Source organism: Myotis daubentonii, chromosome 8, assembly GCF_963259705.1.
Source record: "Myotis daubentonii chromosome 8, mMyoDau2.1, whole genome shotgun sequence".
Taxonomy (NCBI): Eukaryota; Metazoa; Chordata; class Mammalia; order Chiroptera; family Vespertilionidae; genus Myotis; species Myotis daubentonii.
Genome location: NC_081847.1, coordinates 93823464 through 93843965, shown reverse-complemented (window position 1 = coordinate 93843965; position 20502 = coordinate 93823464). Strand labels below are relative to the sequence as shown.

General features: G+C 56.6%; 1 protein-coding gene across 6 annotated transcripts in view; it reads right to left on the bottom strand.

Annotated features, from left to right (window-relative positions):
- The window catches only part of KCTD1 (potassium channel tetramerization domain containing 1), a 67855-nt gene extending 48006 nt beyond the window's left edge, over positions 1-19849 (bottom strand). Inside the window, exons 1-2 of one of the 6 annotated variants that reach the window (XM_059707430.1) lie at positions 17564-19702; positions 12185-13186 (exon numbers count right to left, since the gene is read on the bottom strand). In XM_059707430.1, the coding sequence (XP_059563413.1) occupies positions 12899-13186; positions 17564-19372 (2097 nt within the window). In that variant the 5' untranslated portion in view covers positions 19373-19702 and the 3' untranslated portion in view covers positions 12185-12898. The other 5 variants (XM_059707428.1, XR_009454217.1, XM_059707431.1 and 2 more) reach the window with 5 other exon arrangements.
- Positions 19850-20502: the final 653 nt, after the last annotated feature.

The following is a 20502-nucleotide window of genomic DNA, read 5'->3' as shown; positions in this document are numbered from 1 at the left end:
TCGTCTAGTCTCCCGCTACGACTTCTAAGCCAGCGGTTCTCAACCTTCTGGCCCTTTAAATACAGTTCCTCATGTTGTGACCCAACCATAAAGTTATTTTCATTGCCACTGTGATGAATCGTCATGTAAATCTCTGATATGCAGGATGGCCTCAGGCGACCCCTGTGAAAGGGCCATTCGACCGACAAGGGGGTCGCGACCCACAGGTTGAGAACCGCTGCTCTAAGCAAAACCACTGGCCTATGCAGCTTCAGGGATCAGCTGTAAACTGGGAACTCCCACGCTCAGCCTCTCCCAGCAGAATGCGCCCCATGCCCCGTGCACCCCCCCCCCCAGCGGCTCCTTTCTAAGCAGCACCCCCTTCACCCTAAGAGCCCCTCCCACTCTGACATCCATGCCGACGTCCTGTGGGTCCCACCTTCTCCCGCCCACGGCTGCCGCCTTAGACCTCAGACATCATGCCCCCACCCTCGCTCTAGCTGCTGTCCACGGGAGAGAACGTCTAAAAACAAAACACGCCGCCCCGCCCTCCTCTGGACGGCCCCCCAAGTGCCCACGCCAGGAGGGAGGCCTGAAACCGCCCGCGGGCCCCCCCCCCCCCGGGCCTGGCCAGCCCGGCAGGGTCTCCCCTCCTCCCTGGCCCTCTCTGTTCTGGAACATTCAACACGGAGTGTCTGCCTACTGATCGGACAGCCTCTGCTCTGGGACGTTCCGGAAGAGCCACGCCCGTGTCCGTCCCTCTTCGCCCGCACTGCCCTCCGTCGATGTCTGCGCCTCTCAGACGGGCGCCTGCACTGCCCTCCGTCGATGTCTGCGCCTCTCAGACAGGCGCCCGCAGGCCTTGAAGCGGGAACACAGCCAGGGCCCAGGAGGGGACGCAGCGGGAGGAGCAGACAGGCGGGCCCCATCTCCCCCCCCCTCCCCCCCCTCCCGCCCTGGCTGTCCGTGCCCTGGCGCGGCGGGCGTATTTTTCAGGTTTCAAAGAAAATAAACCCACGGAAGTCCCCAGCGGCGCTGCTCCGCCCTGAGCACGGCTCCGGGGCAAAGCCGGACAGTCCCCGGCGCCGGGGCCCACGATCAAACCTCAGGCCAGTGAGGCCAGCGAGTGACAAGTCGCTGCTATTTCTCATGCGTGTAGGCCAGCGGTTCTCAGCCTGTGGGTCGCTACCCCTTTGGTGGTCGAACGGCCCTTCCACAGGGGTCGCCTGAGACCGTCCTGTGTATCAGATATTTACATGACGATTCATCACAGTAGCAACATGACAGTTATGAAGTAGCAACGAAAATAATTTTATGGTTGGGTCACCATATGAGGAGTTGGATTTAAAGGGCCGGAAGGTGGAGAACCGCTGATGTATGCCGTGTCCTCACGTGCATACAGTTCACACAGGAGAGCGAGAAGAGGCCACGTCACCGCAGAACCAAGGCAGACGGCGGGACGGCAGAGCCAGACGGACACAGCGAAGGGACTCTGCCCTGAACCCCAACAGTCAGTACAACAGCGCCCCCTGAAGCCGGCTCCTTCCCCGGGAAACCCCACAGGGCGCGCTGGTCCTGTAACGGAGCAAGTGCTCACGCTGGGTGGCTCTGGCATCAGTGCGGACCTCTGGGAAGGGTGGAGGGGCTGGAGGGCGAGCCAAGGAGAGAGGGAGGACGAGCCCGGGTTCCAGGGAGGAGAAAGGAAAGAGGCCGGAGTGGGCTTGCGGAGGGAGGCGAGGAATGCTGGCCTGGACCTGAAGCACAGAGGGGCTGACCTCCAGGCCGGGTGACCCAGGCGAGCCCATCCTTGCCCCCCAGCCCGGAGGGCACACCTGCCAGCCGGACCCACACCTGCTCTAGGAGGGCTCTGCTACCATCACCTCGTTTGACGAGGCTGGTGACCTACGTGGGCGTAGCTGTGACTCCCACTGCGTGCTGGGCATCAACACAAGAGAACACGTTAAGCTGGGACACAGTGGAGAGCGTGGCTTAGTCTTCACCATCCGACCCTTCAGGGCTCAGCACCGTGCCAGGCACACAGTAGGTGTGCAACGAAGATTTAAGCAAAGTGGCTCCCCCCTCCCCTGTATGTGCTATTGGAGATTTCATTTCTAACCTTGACATCTAAAAAATTTGTTTTCATTTTTTCAAATGAAGGCTAAATACTTAGAGCCTTTCTGCTCAGGGCTAAGCAGGCAAAGACGATAAATCAACCTTAAAATATTATTATAGCCCTGGCCGGTTTGGCTTAGTGGATAGAGCGTCATCGGCCTGCGGACTGGAAGGTCCCGGGTTCGATTGTGGCCAAGGGCACATGCCCGGGTTGCGGGCTTGATCTCCAGTGTGGGGCGTGCAGGAGGCAGCTGGTCAATGATTCTCTCTCATCACTGATGTTTCAATCTCTCTCTCCCTGCCTCTCTGAAATCAATAAACATATTTTTAGAAAGTTATTATAAAATATTTGCATTCTCTCCCAGGCACATGCGTAATGTTTGTATATATGTGATCATATGTATATACGTTTATGTGTGTGTGTGTGTGTGTGTGTGTGTGTGTACAAACATATACAAGCAAAGCAACGGCAAAAGGGGCAACGTCCCAAGAACGGACTCTCGTAAAGGACAGAATGAATGAAAGTCACGGACACAGTCTCACTCTCAGAAACATCCGCCGTGCTTGTCTGCAGGGCGATGCTGCTTATGGAGATAAAAGACGAAACAGAATCGCTTCGCAAGCTGTACCAACGTCTGCTCACCACGCTGACACCTGAAACTAAGATGTGTGGGGCAACCGTAATTGAAAAAAATTCAAAGATTATTTTTAGAAAAGATAAAACAGCCCGAAATCAATCAGAAAGTTTCAATCACAGGTTGAAACACATTGAGTCAGATTCATTACTTTATACATCACAGTGAGTCAACTATTGTAAAAGACACGGTGTGTGTATATATGCACACATACATATAAACATGTATACATATGGTCACATACACAAACATATACGCATCCTTACAACATAGAAATTCCAGTAGAAACGGCAGCAGCCCCTGCGAGCATACCAAGCGTGTTAAGTTTAAACAGGCTGCGCTGATAGCGTATCAAGGACAAACAGGGCTCTAAACACAGAATCTCCCTCCGTGTAAACGCTGCCGCCTCGTTTACAAATATTTGATTTGTCGAAAGCTGATTTGCAGACATTTTTGCCAGGAGTTTAGGGCAGAGGGGCTCTACGGGTCTCCCCGGGGCCCCTGTGGCAGCCGACGGGGCGGCTGGATAGGGGTGTCGGTGACTTCGCCCCCAGCCACGGGGAGGACAGGACTCACTCTCACGGGGACTCAGCCGCTCACTCTCACTGCTAATCTCGCTTCTTCAGCATCACAAACACGGGCTGAGCGTTTCACAAACAAGTGCCCCCTTTGTTAATATTTTCTTTGGATTCCACCAACACCTTCCCGGCCTCTTCAGGGGCTTGTGTGTGGGGGAGACCTCGGTACCTCCACTCCCTCGGGCAGCATCAGGCCGAGAATCAATGAACCCCGTCTGCCGGTGACACAACACCCAGCACTGAGGAGACCAGAAAGACGGGAGCCTGGGAACGAAGGCCTGTCCGCCTCTGGGCCAGGCCCTGCGACTCCATCTCTTCCCAGGTCCTCGCCCGCCTGCCCAGGTGAGGGCTCAGGTGTCAGCCACTCCGAGTCCCTACGGAAGGAGGAGCCAGCGCCCTTCTATCCTTACTCACCCTCCCCAGCCTTTTCATCAGGGACCCGCTGCGGCCCAGGAGCGCATCCCAAAGCCGCCCCTTGGTCAGAAGAGCAGAGGGGCCGGTCACGGCTCCAGCAGCTGAGGGTCCCACCGAGCCTCACTGGGGTCACAGGCACAGCGATCGCGTGGGGGGCCCACTGACCAGGAGGAGGCTGCAGGTCAGGGGGGAGGCGCCACCCAGTCCTTCAGGCTTTTTATTTTTAATTCTTATTGATTTCAGAGAGGGAGGGAACGGGAGAGAGAGATAGAAACATCAATCATGGGTCGGCTGCCTCTCGCACGCCCCACACTGGGGATCGAGCCTGCACCCCGGGCACGTGCCCTGACCGGGAATCGAACCCTGACCTCCTGGTTCATAGGTCGATGCTCAGCCACTGAGCCACACCTGCCGGGCACTTCTGTCTGTTCTATCGATACTTTGGTTAGTTTGAGTGTGTGTCACTCCCACTTGAGTGCCAAGTCCGTGAGAAATGAGAACTTTGCTTGTGTTCTAGACTGGGTCACCAGTGACCAGCACACAGTCGGTGCTCCATAGATGCCGGTTGAATGAGTGGGCATGGGAGAGACCTGGGACTCTGTTGCCATTGTCACTAACTGTGCTTCCTGGGGCAGGCGACTCACTCTCTCCAGCCGACAAGACTGTATGGGGATAAGACGGGATTGTGTACACGGAGGGTGCACAGTCACAGGTTACAGTGCTGGGGCCCACGACAGGCCACCCCCAAATATCCCACAACGGCAGGCCGATGCCTTTGAATTCAAGGCACTTGACCAGCAGCCTGTGCCGGAGGGCACCTTCCCTCCCCCGTCAGTCTCTGCAGTCAGAGCTGATGGCCTCTTTGCTTAAACTCCTCCCTGAAGGGCACCCATAACCTGGCCTCGATTCCTGTCCAGTGAGCACCGGCTTTCTCGGTCCTGCCAATTTCCCCCCAACGTATCGCTTACTTGTCTAAAAAGTTTTCAGAGGTGACCAGTTCTCCCATTTCTTTGAGCCGCATGTTATATGATCTGAGCATCCTATACAGTTTATTCTCCCGTGAGCGCATTATTAAACTGTCTTTCCTCCTGTTAATCTAGGCTTGTGTTAATTTTATGACTTCATTACCAGTCCAGCCTGTGAGAACTACAGAAAGGCAAAAGGGGGGCGCGCTTCTCCCCTCCCCCACCATCTGTGTTAGCTGCTGGCATGCCGGAGGGAGGCATGCTTCAGGGATGAGACGTGTAGCCCCGACACCAAGCAACACGTTGGAGGCTAATAATCTAATTTCCGTTCGTACTTCATAACGCACATGCTCTTGACTGAACTCATCTCTGAACAAGTGGGTTGCAAGTCAGACTAACACGCCAACTATCTGGTGATTTCTATCAGTTGAACAGTATTTTATCTGTCGAGCAGGCAGAGAGAGTGAAGAGAATGACGTAATCTCTCTCGCATCAGCACCGAACAGAGCACCACTGTCTGAGGCAAGACATTGCTGGAAAGTTCCGCGTTCTTTATTGCATCTGGATAAGATCTTCCCTGGTTGTCAAGTGGCCATGAGCCTGTTCTAAAAACTATTTATTGAAAAAAGAAAACCCTGTCACTTATAACCTGCTCATATGCATTGCTTTCGATGACAGATGCTTAAAAGATCCTTGTGGATTCCAGATCATTAAGATATTTGCTTATTCAAGGACACTTAGAAATTTGGGGGTTTACTGGTATCACAACATTCTAATGAAAATTATAAATAAAGAGATCAATTCCATTGATCATCAGAAAAAAAATCACATTGTGTATTTTTTAATGACATGGATACTTTTATTGAACTCTGAAGACATGAATACTTAGGCCATTTCAACTTTTTCTGTTTAAAATCTACTCGTTAGCCCAAAATTAATCCTTTCAACATTCACATAGAGTATAAATTATCCTCTTCATGATACAACTGAGGATATAATTTTATTCTCATATTTAGTGAGTGACACACGGGCTCCAAGGGGGGGTGGGGCTTAGAATTTAATATGCATTTTTCTCTGAACTTCAGTTTTTATTCTTTGCCTTTTGATCATTATTTTCTTCCTCCCATAGATGTGGGATTTCCTACTGATGTCTTTACATATGTCCATTCCTTCGCCTGTGTTTATAAAAATGTTGTGCATTTGGGGGTCTTAGCTTGAAAAGAGAAAACGGAGGCTCCGCTGTAAGTTGTTTATGACCCCTCTGCTTTTCCTCGCCTTCACCATCTCTCACAATAGAAACGGTTTGTAAGAAGTCACGTCCCCGAGCACTTACCAACCACAGGGCAGGATCCCCACGTCCACCTGCCAATGCGAAGCTGAGTACCGCCCACACCACGGCCAGCGGTGAGAGCTCCCGGGGCTCTGCTCCCCACGCCCCCCGACACTGCGCTGCCTCAGCCGCACCCCCGGCCTCGCCTTCCTGCTGCCTGTCCTGGGCTTCCCTTTGGCTCCGATGTCCCTGGTGTTGCCTCCAGGCCTGTCACTCCCCAGCGGCCAGTGGCTCCGGGAGGCCCTGGTGCCTGGGCAAGGCCTGCCCAGCAGCCTGCGGAGCCGCCGGGGGCCGGGGGGGTGGGAGGGGGCACAAAGCACCTTCGTGTAGTAAACGCTTCCCTTTGCCAGGCGCTTCACCGGCCTTTTTATGGTGCTTTTAACCAGTCGGAGCTCTGCGCTGGCACTGGTTCACTTTTCCTTTAAGGGCCCCCAGGGGCGGGGAAAGGACAAGGGCCCTGGGAGCATGTCCTCCATCACACAACAGCCAGGGAGGGACCGGGATGGGGCCGCCACCTGCGCCCAGAGGCCAGACCAGGGGCCGCCACCTGCGCCCAGAGGCCAGACCAGGGGCCGCCGCCTGCGCCCAGAGGCCAGACCAGGGCCCGCCAGCTGCGCCCAGAGGCCAGACCAGGGCCCGCCAGCTGCGCCCAGAGGCCAGACCAGGGGCCGCCACCTGCACCCAGAGGCCAGACCAGGGGCCGCCACCTGCACCCAGAGGCCAGACCAGGGCCCGCCAGCTGCGCCCAGAGGCCAGACCAGGGGCCGCCACCTGTGCCCAGACCAGGAGCCGCCACCTGCGCCCAGACCAGGGGCAGCCACCTGCGCCCAGACCAGGGGCCGCCACCTGCGCCCAGACCAGGGGCCGCCACCTGCGCCCAGACCAGGGGCCGCCACCTGCGCCCAGACCAGGGGCCGCCACCTGCGCCCAGACCAGGGGCAGGCTCCTGCGCCCAGAGGCCAGACCGGGGCCTGGGGTCAGCACTGGGCCATCGCAGGGAGGGTGCCCGGAGCAGGGCTTCATATTAGAGCAGCGGTTCTCAACCTGTGGGTCGCGACCGCTTTGGCGGTCGAACGCCCCTTTCATGGGTCGCCTAAGACCATCCTGTCTATCAGAGATTTACATGACGATTCATCACAGTAGCAACATGACAGTGATGAAGTAGCCACGAGAATAATGTTATGGTTGGGTCACAGCATGAGGAACTGTATTTAAAGGGCCAGAAGGCTGAGAACCACTTCCTTAGAAGACCCTAAATGACGACAGCGTTCAGCCACCTCCGTCCTGAGCGAGTGCCGACCCCTGGAAGGCTGGGCCACGCTGCCACCCTGAGCGAGACGGTCCCTCTTCTGTCCTGAAACGCAAACCCGCGTCCCCCTCATTCCGGGAAAGCCAGGGACGGGCTTCCCCATCTTCAGGGGACAGCGGAGCGGGCTGCGGGCCCGGCCGGCCCTGGGGCCTGACTGCTTCTCGGCAGCGGGTGGACTGGAAGCGGCTCAGCCTCAGGGCGCTGGCTCCCGTGCTGGGCGGGCAGCTCAGTGTGTCCTCCGCCCTCACTCCGCTCCGCTGTGCACAGAGCACCACGGGCTCCCCACCCCCTCCCGCCAGGGTTAACGCCCGGGGCGCTTGTCTGCCTCCCCGACAAGACTGTCAGCGAGTCTCCAAGGACGAGGCCTGTGTCTCTGTCCCTCCATCCACCTGCCCCAACCCCTCCCCCAGGCCTGTATCCATGTCCCATCATCCACCTGCCCCAGGCCTGTATCATGTCCACCATCCACCTCTCCTAGTCCCTGCCCCAGACCTGTATCCGTGTCCCATCATCCACCTCCCCAAAGCCTGTATCCGTGTCCCTCCATCCACCTCCCCCAACCCCTGCCCCAAAGCCTGTATCCGTGTCCCTCCACCCACCTCCCCCAGCCCCAACCCCAGGCCTGTATCCGTGTCCCGCCTTCCACCTGCCCAGCCCCTGCAGAGCTTCCTCAGCAGGAAATCACGCAGGGAAAGGTCTGCGGACTGTGAAGCACGACTCCCGGGCGCCGTAGGAACCGGCCGCTCGGACCACGGTCCCCAGGCAGGTGTGACGGCAGCGCTGGGACCGAGGCCGGCGCTCGGCATCCGGGCCTCCGATTAAAGGCGATGGCCCCGCACCGTTGCGGCCTCTTTGGGCCGCGGCCTGGCACTCGATCTGAAGTCGTGGGGATCAGCAGCGCAGCCACCCCTGAGGGGTCGGGGCCGGGCGGCCAGCGGGGCTGGGACTCCTCCTGCACGCAGGCTTCCCGGCGTCTCCGTGTGAGAGCCAGGAAAGGCGGACGCTGCTGACAGGCGAGATGCTATGTTTCACTTCCACGTTCTCCGTGCACACGCCGAGGTGTGGACGTGGCTGGGCCGGGCCACGCGGTCCCGTTTCTTAGACGGGAACACACCCGGGAGCCTCTGGGTGCACCTGTGCGCAGCGTTGCCAGGGCGAGGCCCTCTCCTTCCTCTCCGACGGCACCCAGTGCCCCCTGCGATTTCTCCAGGGTCCTCTCTGAACACCTCTCACGTCCTCCTTGCCCCCAACCCCCACCCCGGCGCCCAGCAGGTGCTCAACACCAGCCTTTAGAAACGGACCTCCGGCCAGAGGTTTCCGCAGGGCAGTCTCCTTCCCCTGACCCCCCCCGTCCACGGTCACTCACACCCCGGCGGCGGTTCTCAAGTCCCTCCCTTGAGATAATGGGTAAATGCCGGGAACAGAACCTGTGAGTCCAGGACCCTGCTCAAAAACTTAAAAATAACTCGAGACCCGCACCTGGAACTCTCCCATCCCCCCTTCCCTCATAACACAATCATAACACAATCGGGAAGACAGTGAAATCACCAGCACCGTGGCTATCCCACTGTTAATTATAAAATATTAGCATGTGAATGAACACCGTGAAGCTGGTATGATCAGCTCCCTAATAATCTTATTATACTTGTGTCTGCGTGCTTCTGCAGCAACATGTTTTTAAACTGCTACCTCCAATCCACGAGAGCTAACTATTCTGCAAGCCTCTTTTCTTCTAGAGTAGAAAACCATGAGGCATTTGTTCAGGATGGAATATGGAAAGTCTCCAATGTGGTTTCTGTCAGAAAGAGTGTCACAAAGGAGAAAATGACATTCCAGATAAGCTGCCTTAATAAAATCAATAGCATTATTAATTAAAGTGATTAATTATTAACGAATCACATGAAAAGCCCACGAAGTTATCCCATTAGGACTGCAGCGGCTGAATACTGTGACTATTCGGAGGGCAAGCTAAATTGGAGGGAAGGAATCCTGCAGTGTCCTGTCAATCATTTCTGTTTCGTGAGAGGCCACGCCGAGTCATAAGGCGGTTCCGTGGTCAGCAATGCTGCTCAAGCGCCAACCAGTTCCCCGGACTCTGCAGTCTATTCAAAGCACATATTAGTACACACCAACTCTGAGTGGAACGCCTGTTGCCGTATATAATCTCCACGACAAAGTCAAGAATTGGAGAATTACAGCCCAAGGATGCCTCAGGGAGCTACAAATACCGTAACACAGGGTCTCGTGAAATCCAGGCCCTTCTCCTAGAATATGGACATCAGAATTCACCAAAGTTATTGCGGTAACAACTGTCGCGATGTTTTAAGACCCCAGTATTATGGCTGCTCCCTTAGTCCCGAAGCATTCCAGATAAAAGCTAATCTTTTGTGAAAAGCTGCTGGCTTCATTCTGATGTGACTGTTGTGAGCCCGCTGGCATTGGGGCAGCAGCTATGGCCACAGGGCCTCCCTCTGCCCCACGGCACCTGGAATGTGCCCAGGCTCCAAGGAGAAGCAGGAGCCCAGAGGCGGGTGTGGAGGAACCCCGCCTGGGCCTGGGCACACGCAAATCTTAGAGAAAAGCAGAGGCGAGGACGAGAGATTCGGGTAAATGAAGCACTCACAGGGCGGGCTTTCTGAGGTACAGTGAGAGGGGGCCCGGCGCTCCTGGGAGTCCCCATCTATTAGGACAGCGGTCGGCAAACTCATCAGTCCACACAGCCAAATATCAACAGGACAACGATTGAAATTTCTTTTGAGAGCCAAATTTTTTAAACTTAAACTCTATAGGTAGGTACATCGTTATTAGCTTCATTAGGGTGCTCCTAAGCTGGCCTTTGCTAAAACGTCCTCAATCTGAGGGGTCGACCTCAGCGAACGTACCCCCACTTCTTCTAACGCCACTTCTTCAAAATAGACTCGCCCAGGCCGAAAACCGACTTCCGCGCACGGGCCACGAAGTTTCCCTCGCACTGTACGTGCGCACCCGCACGTGGTATTTTGTGAAGGAGCCACACTCAAGGCGCCAAAGAGCCGCATGTGGCTCGCGAGCCGCGGTTTGCCGACCGCTGTGTTAGGAGAACATGGGCGTCCCGGAAGGAGGACCAGAGAGTCACAGAGAAGGAAGGAGACTGGGACCAGGGCTCGTGCATCAGACCAGCTGTTCTTCCAACGGAAACACTCTGTGCAAAGACAGCAACGGGATAGAAAACGGTTCACGCACTTTTCAAATCACAGCTCATTACGCCCTGAGGACCACGGACCCCAGGCCTCGCCTCTGTCCCCACCTGACCGAGGCCGCTGGGGCCCGGGAGGCTCGGGGCCGACTGAGGTCTGGCCGGGGTCTGGCCTGCTCTGGACCGCGATGAGACACGGCTCTCAGTAGCGGCGGGTACAGTCGCCAGGCCCAGCGAGGCCCGGGGCCGCACACAGCCCGTCGGGAACGGGCCCAACATGGGGAACACCGCGGACCCTCCAGCAGCTCGGGCTGAACCGCGGGGCCCACTTCCGTGAGGACTGTCTCCAATCACGACTGTAAGTGTACCTCCTTACTCGCATGTTCTCTTCTCGAGCTTACTTCATCGTACATAGCACATGCAACATACAAAGCGTGTGTTAATCGACCGCCTGTCCGTGGTCGGCAAACTGCGGCTCGCGAGCCACATGCGGCTCTTTGGCCCCTTGAGTGGGGCTCTTCCTAAGCCTTAGGAGCACCCTAATTAAGTTAATAACAATGTACCTACCTATATAGTTTAAGAAATCTGGCTCCCAAAAGAAATTTCAATCGTTGTACTGTTGATATTTGGCTCTGTTGACTGATGAGTTTGCCGACCACTGGCATAAGTAAGGCTTCCAGTCAACAGCTGGCCATTAGTAGTTAAGTGTTTTGGAGAGTCAAAAGTTACTCATGAATTTCTGGTTGTGGAGGGGGTACGAAGGGGGAGAGAGACGCCCCCTCCCCCCTCCCCCCATTGTTCAAGGGTCAATTATATTCTATTCTGTTTTCTGCTTTTTAATTTTACTCTGTGTGTGTTTTTTTAAATTAAATATACTTAGAGACAGAAACATCAATGATGGGAGAGAATCACTGATCGGCTGCCTCCTGCACGCCCCACACTGGGGATCAAGCCCACAACCCAGGCCTGTGCCCTGACCGGGAATCAAACCGTGTCCTCCTGGTTCATAGTTTGACGCTCAACCACCGACCCACACCGGCTGGGCTTTCCCTGTGTCTTAACAAGTTTTCTCTGCTCACGTCGTGCTAGAAAAACAGGTAAGGCAGTGATACGAATCTGCTGTATCACCTTTTCCTTACTGGGTTCTTTTATTTGAACAGGTGATAAGAACCTTGTAATCAACAAACCATGGATTCAAAAGCAGAGACTCAGATCAGGCGTGCCTGCCACAGTTGCCTACTAGTTCCTAGCCCTTAAGCAAGTTAGCCAACACCCGTTCCCCTTGGTGGCCTCCTCTGCTAAATGGGAATAATGACCATCACTCCTTGCAGGGCTGTGTGAGGCTGAGGTGAGAGACCACAGACCACTGCTCATCAAGATGTTCTGTGCACACAGATCACCTGGGAATCTTGTTAAAACTTGATTCGGGGGAACAGATTGGCGAGATCCTACATGATCGATAAGCTCCCAGGCGAACCACTTTAAAGCCGGCAGTACCTCTGGGTCATTAGTAACGATGACACTCTATCTACTTCGTAACCACAGAATCGGTGAGAGGATGGGACGGTGACCTCAAAACTGCCGGAGGGAGCCACTCTGCTGATCTCTAGAGATCGCAGCCGCTGTGCTGGGAGAGGAAGGTGGATGAAACGGGGGGGGGGGGGGGGGGCGGGGGGGAACACCTGAGTCCCCTGGGTTAACCGGCCAGGAGACAAGGAGTAGAACGTGGAGGCACTGATGATTACAATCTGCCCAACTGGCCCTGACATTCTAATTTGGTAAGTGGATTACTCACAAGCAACATTTATCTCTGCCATCCGTCCGCATTCCTTTCCAAATTCCTTTCCTTTTTTCCCAGAAAGCACTACCTGATTCTCTCTTAAATCTGTCAGCCCTCCAGGGAGCGCATTTTCGCCTCCTTCTGTGACCGAGCCGGCAGCCCTGCGGGAAGGAGGGCTCTTCGGGCTTCAGGTCCGCTTGCAAGGCCGAGAGAATGAAGGGCCTGTGGCTTGTCATTTGTTAGGGGAGCCAGATTTTCCAATCAGGGTGACACGGGACTCAGATCAACGGGATTTCCTTTCTCCTCTGGCAGCAAATACTTTTCCTATTTCTTGGATGGGATTTAATAGTGAGCTGACACAGATGTGGGTTTATATCAATTTAAAATAATACACCTGAGTACGGATTGCAATAAGCAAGAGTGAAGGTACAGATTTCCCCCCAAAATGACTGTTGTAAAACATCACCTGTTAACTTTCTTTATTTTTATCTAGTTTTAATATGTAATGAGGCCAAAACCTTGCCAATGAGACGACTTGAAACAGAGAATTTATAGAGATCCCTAGTACAAGAGCCAGGTTAGCAGACGCTCAGTAACTGCCTCCCGAGTGAAGGGAAGAAGTTACATGCTTAATGTTAGTGAATTTAGTTCCTCCACCAACGGGAACTTTCCATAAAGCAGAGCAAACATTCCTGCAGCAGAAAAAGGAGTGTGGCCACAAATTAACATTTCAAAAATCGGGCCCGGCCAGCGTGGCTCCGTGGTTGAGCGTCGACCCAGGAACCAAGAGGTCGCTGGTTCGGTTCCAGGCCAGGGCACAGGCCCGGGTTGCAGGCTCTCTCCCTGGTGGGCTGCCCCCTCCTGATCAATGATGTTTTTCTCTCGCTGTCCCTCTCCCTTCCTCTCTCTCTAAAAAAGTCAATAAAAATATATTTTAAATAAATAAAAATCAGGAAAATATCCGTTTTAAACAGAGCAGTTATCCTAATAAGCTCCAGATAATCACTGTAAAAAAAGTTCTCACACTAGCTACAGCTGTTAAACATACGACTCCTTCCACATTTATAAAAGTCTGTATCCATCTTTTTTTTTAAAGTATATATATATATAGACATACATATTTAAAATACATTTTTATTGATTTCAGAGAGGAAGGGAGAGACACACATCAATGATGACAGAGAATCATTGATCGGCTGCCTCCTGCATGCCCCCTACTGGGGATTGAGTCTGCAACCCGGGTACCAGGAATCAAACCATGACCTCCCCATTTGTAGGTCGATGCTCAACCACTGAGCCACACCAGCCCAGCTGTATCCATCTTTTCATGGGGGGCAGGGGGAGGGTGTGATCCATCTTTAAGTAGAAATGAGTATCCCTCCTGCCTACTTTCAAATGCAAAATGAAACGGTCATAGGAATAGATGAAAGCGCAGCACCTGGACCGGAGTGAGCTGGCCTCCCAGTGCAACCAGCGCTGGCTCCTCGAGGCGAGGGCAGGAGGGATGCACGCCCCACGGGGGGGGGTGCTCCAGTTTCCAGCTCGGAAACAGTGAGGACAACTCTGGCCCCCACTGAAGACAATGAAACAGCAGCAGCGGACATGCTCCGCCGACTCCGGAATCTTTCCGCTAATAGACTTTCCACTTTCGGAATTCCTTAAAAGTATTTCTGGAAATAATCTGGGTTAGGGTCAAGTGAGTGCAACTGACTTGCAGCTTTGTCACAGGCTGACGAATGCTCCCCAGTGCACTTCAGGGAGCTCATGTTCACATTTTTCGTTTGGTCCTGGAGAGAGGCACAGTCTATATACACACGAGGCAACAGCACGATGATATGTAAAATCTCAGCTCCTATTGGTATTCTACAGTTGTGTAAGTTAGGTTATAAAGACCAACGCTGGAAATCTGTGTCATCTCTCTAAACCGAAGGACTGTTCTCCGAGGCGGGGAAAATGCTGTGGAGATGCAGAGACCGGCCAGGAGGATGCAGAAGAGGCCCGATAAACCGTGGAAGATGAACCACGTGATCGCCACCTGGGAGCTGGGAAGTTGCACCCATAACCGGACCATCTGAGATGACAGCAGCTCGTGGGGGAAAAGGGAACTAAACCTACTCTTGACGTTGAACGCAGCCATTCAAGAGGAAGAGTTAAAGAGCGAATCAGTTAGAGCAACGATCACACCTCCCCCCCATGAAAAACAAAACCCACGCACTTCACAGGAGTAAAAATCACAAACTCCATCTTCGTTAATCCTCAAGCGCATTCATTTTCCAGCCAGTCCCATAACCAACTCGCTTATTAATGTCCTCATAAAAAGGGTCAATGCATTTAAATGCAGCGGTGGGGGACGCCTGGCCTGCGGGCCGCCTAAGGCCCATGAAATCCTTGGGGCTGGCCCTGCCGAGACATTAGGGGGGAGTTAACGAAATGTCTGACCAAGTTCAGCGGGCTGATTTTAAGTTGATGACTTCGGATGGCCCTCGAATGATCTTTTAACTATCCAAGTGGCCCTTGGCAGGAAAAAAGGGGCCCCACCCCTGAAAAGTAACAGGCTCTTCATTTTTTTTTTTTGAGAAGCTCACAATGTCAGAAGGGAACTCCAGCACCAAGGTGTGGCGGCATTAGCGAGAGTCCAGAATAGCATGGGCACCAGTGGACTTCGGGGACACAGCACTCGGGGTCCCGTCAGGAGTGAGGTCAGACAGCCCGTGTTGATAATTAAGTACCGAGGACTGGACCGGGACGGGCACATGGCATTCCCCGGGGATTCGTGCCAGCTGGAGGAGATGGCCACCTGGAGCTATGCCTTGGGCCAGTCATCAATCCCAGGAAATGCCCTGGACCTCAACCGCTACAGTGGTTTTAATAAACAGACGCAGGAAAAGTTTAAGCTCAGCTTTTACGGAAACATTGGTTTTAGACTTAGAATACTCGGGCTTCCTACAGCGAGTTCTCTGGTGCTTACTGCAGCGTGCCTGTACATTTCTTACTGCTGATTTCTAAAAACTGACTCCAATGTCAGTGAGAAGCTGACTGTTAACTATGTGCGGAGAGAACAACTTTTAGTCGCATTTTTAACTACAGGGGACTTAGTTCGAGAGCCATGGTAAGGACATAACCAATATGTGGATACTCACATTCATACTTAACTTGGGAGCTAACTGACAACTCAAGAAAAAAAGAGAAGAACTAGTCTTCAGGTTTAGAGAACGGATGTGTCTCACCCGGTTAAAATAAAAGACTGCGACAGACTGCACTCCTTCAAACCAAAGGAAGCAGCTACACAAACCCGGCGAATCGCCGGGGTCTTAGGTCATGATTCTGTAATGACACGGGTGTCAGGAAGCCAGCAGACAGACGCCAGGAGACGAACTGTGTCGTTATTATTCCGAGCAGACATGCACTTCACTAAACTCTCGTAGGCTTCTAGCTCTTAACCAGATGCTATTCGGAACCAGGGCGTTTTAAGGGTTTTCACTTTAGTAGAAGAATATGAACATTCATTTTTGCTTTCAAAGGAAAAGCAAACCCAAATTCTCCAAAGAGAAGCAATCCTCCTTAAAACAGAGGTCGGGAACATGGGCCCGCGGGCCATATAAGGCCTGAGAAGTCCTTCGGTCTGGCCCTGCCAAGGCATTAGCGGGCAGTTCATGAAACGTTTGACCAAATATAGCAGGCTCACTTCTGAGCTGATAATTCTGTATGGCCCGCGAATGGTGTTATAAATAGCCCAGTGGTCCTTGGCCGGAAGAAAGGTTCCCCACCCCTGCCCTAAGCCAACCTCCGGGCCTGTCGGAAACGCGCTCCACACACCAGGAGTACAGAGGGGAAGACCGAGAGCCCACAGCCTCGCAGAGTTTCGAGAACTTGGGTGTTTCTATGATCGCTCACAGCCTTTCTCAGTTGGCCTTGAGGCTCGCTGATTAGCTGGTAAATGTTTGAAAGGGTCAGTTTGTCCAGAACTGGAATTTCCACTTGGGAAAAAGCGCAGAGGTACCTGACATCTGTTCCCTGAAGGGCCTGCACTGCACTTGCAGACGTACGGCCCGGATTCCACGCTGCTCCCTGGCAGGGAGGGCACAGCTGTGAAACCTCCGGTGGGTGGCTGCTCCCGCCTGCAGAGCCCGGCCGGCCCCGGGGCCCTCCGGGGTCTGGCTGGGAGAGAGGAGTCTCCGAGATAAAGGCCACTTTAATCATGCGAATAGATTCCTCCAGGGAAAACCCCAAGACCAGAAGCCTCCACCTAAGGCCCCGGTCTCCACCTAGAACGTGGTGCTGCGTAGCATTAATAACTTCAATGTTAAAGGGCTGCCCTGGGGGGCCCCCTCCCCCTCCCCCTCCCCACGTGGGAATCTGTCCTTGTTCTTCAATCAGTCTCCACCTTTGCTACAAAAAACCAAGCCAAAACAAACAAGCAAAAAACACTGCCCTGATCTTTGAGGAGGACCCCGAAGCCCAGAGAGGTGAGCCGACTTGGACTTGCCCGAGGTGGCTCAGCTTCTGGGCCACAACCCTTCCTTTGGGGTTCGTGCCACATCCTGTGCTGTGTGTCTTAATTCCCTATATTCACACGTCCTGTCGGCACCCCCCCGCCCATCCTGAGCCCCATGGGGCTGGGAAAGACAGCAACGCTTTCGTGCCCCAGTGCCGGGCACCACAGGGCCAATGTTCGGGGCAGAGCCTGGCTGCTGGGGCAGGTCTCCTTTCCATCTAATAGTAACTTCAGCCGTGACCTCAGTTTATGTTCATGACACCCCACACGTGTCATGAACTACATGCTCCTGGCACGGAGTGGCCAGGCCCTCCACTCCCGCCTCCTGACAGGAAGTGGGCTTGGCACGCTTGCTTTCTCATAATTTCTAACTGGTGCCCGAACTTCATAAGTTATGGTGAATATGCAATAGAGTATTTTAATGGTTCCTTTATGCAAATGTAGTCTAGGTAACTGCTTCCTTTATCCGTGCAGTACCCTGCACTCGTGGCCTTAGAACCCTGCCTTCAATGGGAGGCTGTGGGCGCGCTCACCCTTTTGTTCTGCTAACTTGGAAGCGCAGCTGTGATGGTGGGGGTAATCATTAGGGCGATGGCCCTCTCCCACCTTCCGAGACCGGGTGCGACCTTCCCTGAAAAGCGCCCGGAGTTAAGCTCCTCGGGGCGAAACCGAAGGGGACCCCGCATATCTGCTACTTTTTCGAACTTGCCCCAACCCGGACCCGCAGGAGCACAAGTTAGCCTCCCGGCCACACGGAAGGAACAGGCATGCACAGAGTTTAGTTCGGTTACCTGGGCGGGGGAAACGATAGCAGGTGGAACTATGGCGGGAGAACTGGTGCTTCTGTGCCCATTGGCTTCGGGAGGGAGAGGCAGGGGGTCGTGTTTCACGGAAACCACCACCACCGCCGCGTCCGCGGGCTCCGAGGGCCGGAGGCAGAGTCTTTTGGGCGAAGAGGGGCCGCAGAGGTCCCCCGGCGCGAACACCGACTCGTACAGGGCGCGCTTGGGCGCAGCCTCGGCTTTCACGTCGGGCGCGCCCAGGCTGTCTTTGGGGAGGACGTAGGTGTTCCCCAGCGCGGGCGGCTGGGGGCGGTGGTGGTGGGAGGGAGGCGCCGGGGGGTGGTGGGAGTGGTGGCGGGCCGCCCCGTTCAGAGCCTCGGCGTAGCAGCCCTGCAGGGCGGGCGAGCCCAGTTTGGTGCCGATGCCCGCGATGCTGTTGAGCGTGGCGATGGAGACGGCGCCGATGCAATGGTTGGTGTAGGTCTTGGAGAGCTTGGCCGCCTTGGAGAGCATCTGCATGCGGGTGCCCAGCAAGTTCTTGCCGATGGCTTTGTTCTCATACCAGGTCACGTCGCCCTCGCTGCAGTGGTCCCGCGGCCGCTGGAAGAACGCCTTGCACAGCGGGTTGCGCTTGGACAGGTACTTGACGAAGCTGGCGTAGGGGCAGAACTCGGTGCCCGTCTCGTACATGCGCGGCAGGTTCTCCTCGTCGCTGCTCTCCGCGCGCTTCTTGCTCCAGGACGACGAGCGCGACTTGTGGTAGGGCCCGAGGGACTTGAAGTAGACGAACTTGCGGCCGTCCTCGTCCATGGCCAGCCCGAAGGAGTCCTCCTCCAGCTCGCGCTGGTTCTCGCGGCCGCGCGTGCAGAAGTACATGCACGTCTCGAACCAGACCTTGTTGAGCAGCCCGAAGGGCGTGCCGGCGCCGAAGACGCTGGAGGTGTAGAGCTTGCGCAGGTCGGCGCGCGTGATGGCCTGCTTCTGCACCACGGGCCCCGCGCCCTGCTCCTCCAGCTTGCGGATGACGGCGGCCAGCGTCAGGTTGGCGCTGCGCAGCTCGGGGTCCTTGGTGAGGTCGAGCGTGCGGCAGTAGGGCGGCTCGTTGAGGTAGCGGTTGAGGGAGCTGCGGATGCTGATGAGCGACGACTTGCTGTAGAGCTGGCCGCTCTTGGAGCGCGCCTCGGCGTAGAAGGAGCGCAGCACGCGGCACAGCGCCCCCTTGTCCATGGTCTCGAAGTCCGGGCTCTGCGCCTTCTCGCTCAGGTACTCCCGGAAGATGCGCACGGCGTAGCGGGTGGCCAGCCGGGTGTTCTCGCTCAGCCGGGCCCGCTCGGGGCGCTGCAGCCCGTCGGGGTCCAGCTCCGCGCCGTCCCCGGGAGGCGCGCCGCGAGCGCGGGCCGGCAGCAGCCGCGGCGGCGCCTCGGGCTCCAGCGCGGCGCCCTGGTCCATATCGATCCTACGGACCGGCTCCGGCTCCGGCTCCAGCTCCTCCCCGGCCGAGTCCTCGGGCTCCAGGCGCGCATCCCAGTCCAGCCCCATCTCCTCCTCCTCCTCCTCCTCCTCGTCCTCCTCCAGCCCCCCGCCTGCGTCCTCCTCCTCCTCGTCCCCCGTTATCTGCACCTCCTGGATCTCGTCCTCCTCTTCCTCCTCCTCCTCCTCCTCCTCGCCCGCGCTGCAGTCGTGCGGGCGGCCGCGGCGGCGCCCCCGACCCCGCGCCCCGCGCTCGCCCTCGCCCCGCTCCCCATTGTTCTCGGCGGCGGCGGTGGCGCTGCCGCCCGCGCTGGTGCTCCAGTCCCCGCGGCCAGGCATTCTCGCCATATTGCCGTCTCCCTGCCAGTCCCCGGGCAGGGCGCATGCGCTATATTGGACCGCAGCGCCGAGCGCTTTTGTGTTTAATGACCTTCAGCTACCGGGAGGCACAGCCGGGCTCTTAAAGGAGCCGCGCTCCAATTGTCAGCTCGCCGCGCGGCTCCGCGGGGGATGGAGGGGCGGTGGGGAAAGTTAGCCCGAGCGAGGGGAAGGACGGACGGAGGCTGGCTGGACCCTCTTCCTCCTCCACCCATCTCCCCACGGTTCAGAAAACTTTGATGGGTGGGGGTGGGGGGTGGAAGGGGAGGGAGAGCTGTCGGAGGGGGTGAAGCACTCCCGACTTACCCTCTGGCGGAGTGGCGCGCGGGCCCGGGCGGGAGAGAGGGCGGGCGGGCGGGAGGGCGGGGCGGTCCGGCGTCTCTAAGTAATGCCCGAGGAGCAGTGCCCCTTCCACCGCCCCCTCATGGCCCCCCGGAGCCGGGGTGCGGGGAGGCGGCTGCGCCGGGCGGGCCGCGGGTGCTGCGCGGAGAGGCCCGCGTCTGGGGCCGCCCGGAGCGGAGTGGCGCAGGCAGGGCAGTGCGCAGGGCGGAGGAGGCACCGCGGGCCCCGCACCCTCTCGGCGCCCGCGGCCAGGGCGCAGCGGGCGAGGCTTGGGAGCGGGACGGGGCTGGCGGCGGCTCCCCCACCTACTTGCTGGCGGCGAGGCGCGGGGGCCTGGGGCCAGCGCGCAGCTCCCAGCTCCCTTTTCGACTCTTGCAAAGGAGCGAAACACGCCCCGCGTCCGCCTCATCCCTTTCGACTTTTCCAACAGCCGCTTTCAAGCTGTCATTAAGGACCCGGGGCGCTCCCCGCAGGTCCGGGGCAAGTCCGCGCGGGTCCAGCCCGCCCGGGGAAGCAGCGAGGGAGCCAGGCGGGAGGGGCGGCGGGAGGGGAGCTGCGGAGAGAGGCGCGCGGGACCCCGGGGGACCCTCCCCGCCGGCCCGGGCCTCCGCCCTCCCGGTTTCGGAGCAAACTGGCACCGCTCCCGCTGGCGAGCGCCCGGCCCGGTGGGAGTCACGTCCGTCCCTAAGCCCCCCAGGCCCGTCGGACGAGCGGGCGGGGAGGGTGAACTTGGGTCTCGGCCGCCCCCACTCCCGTCC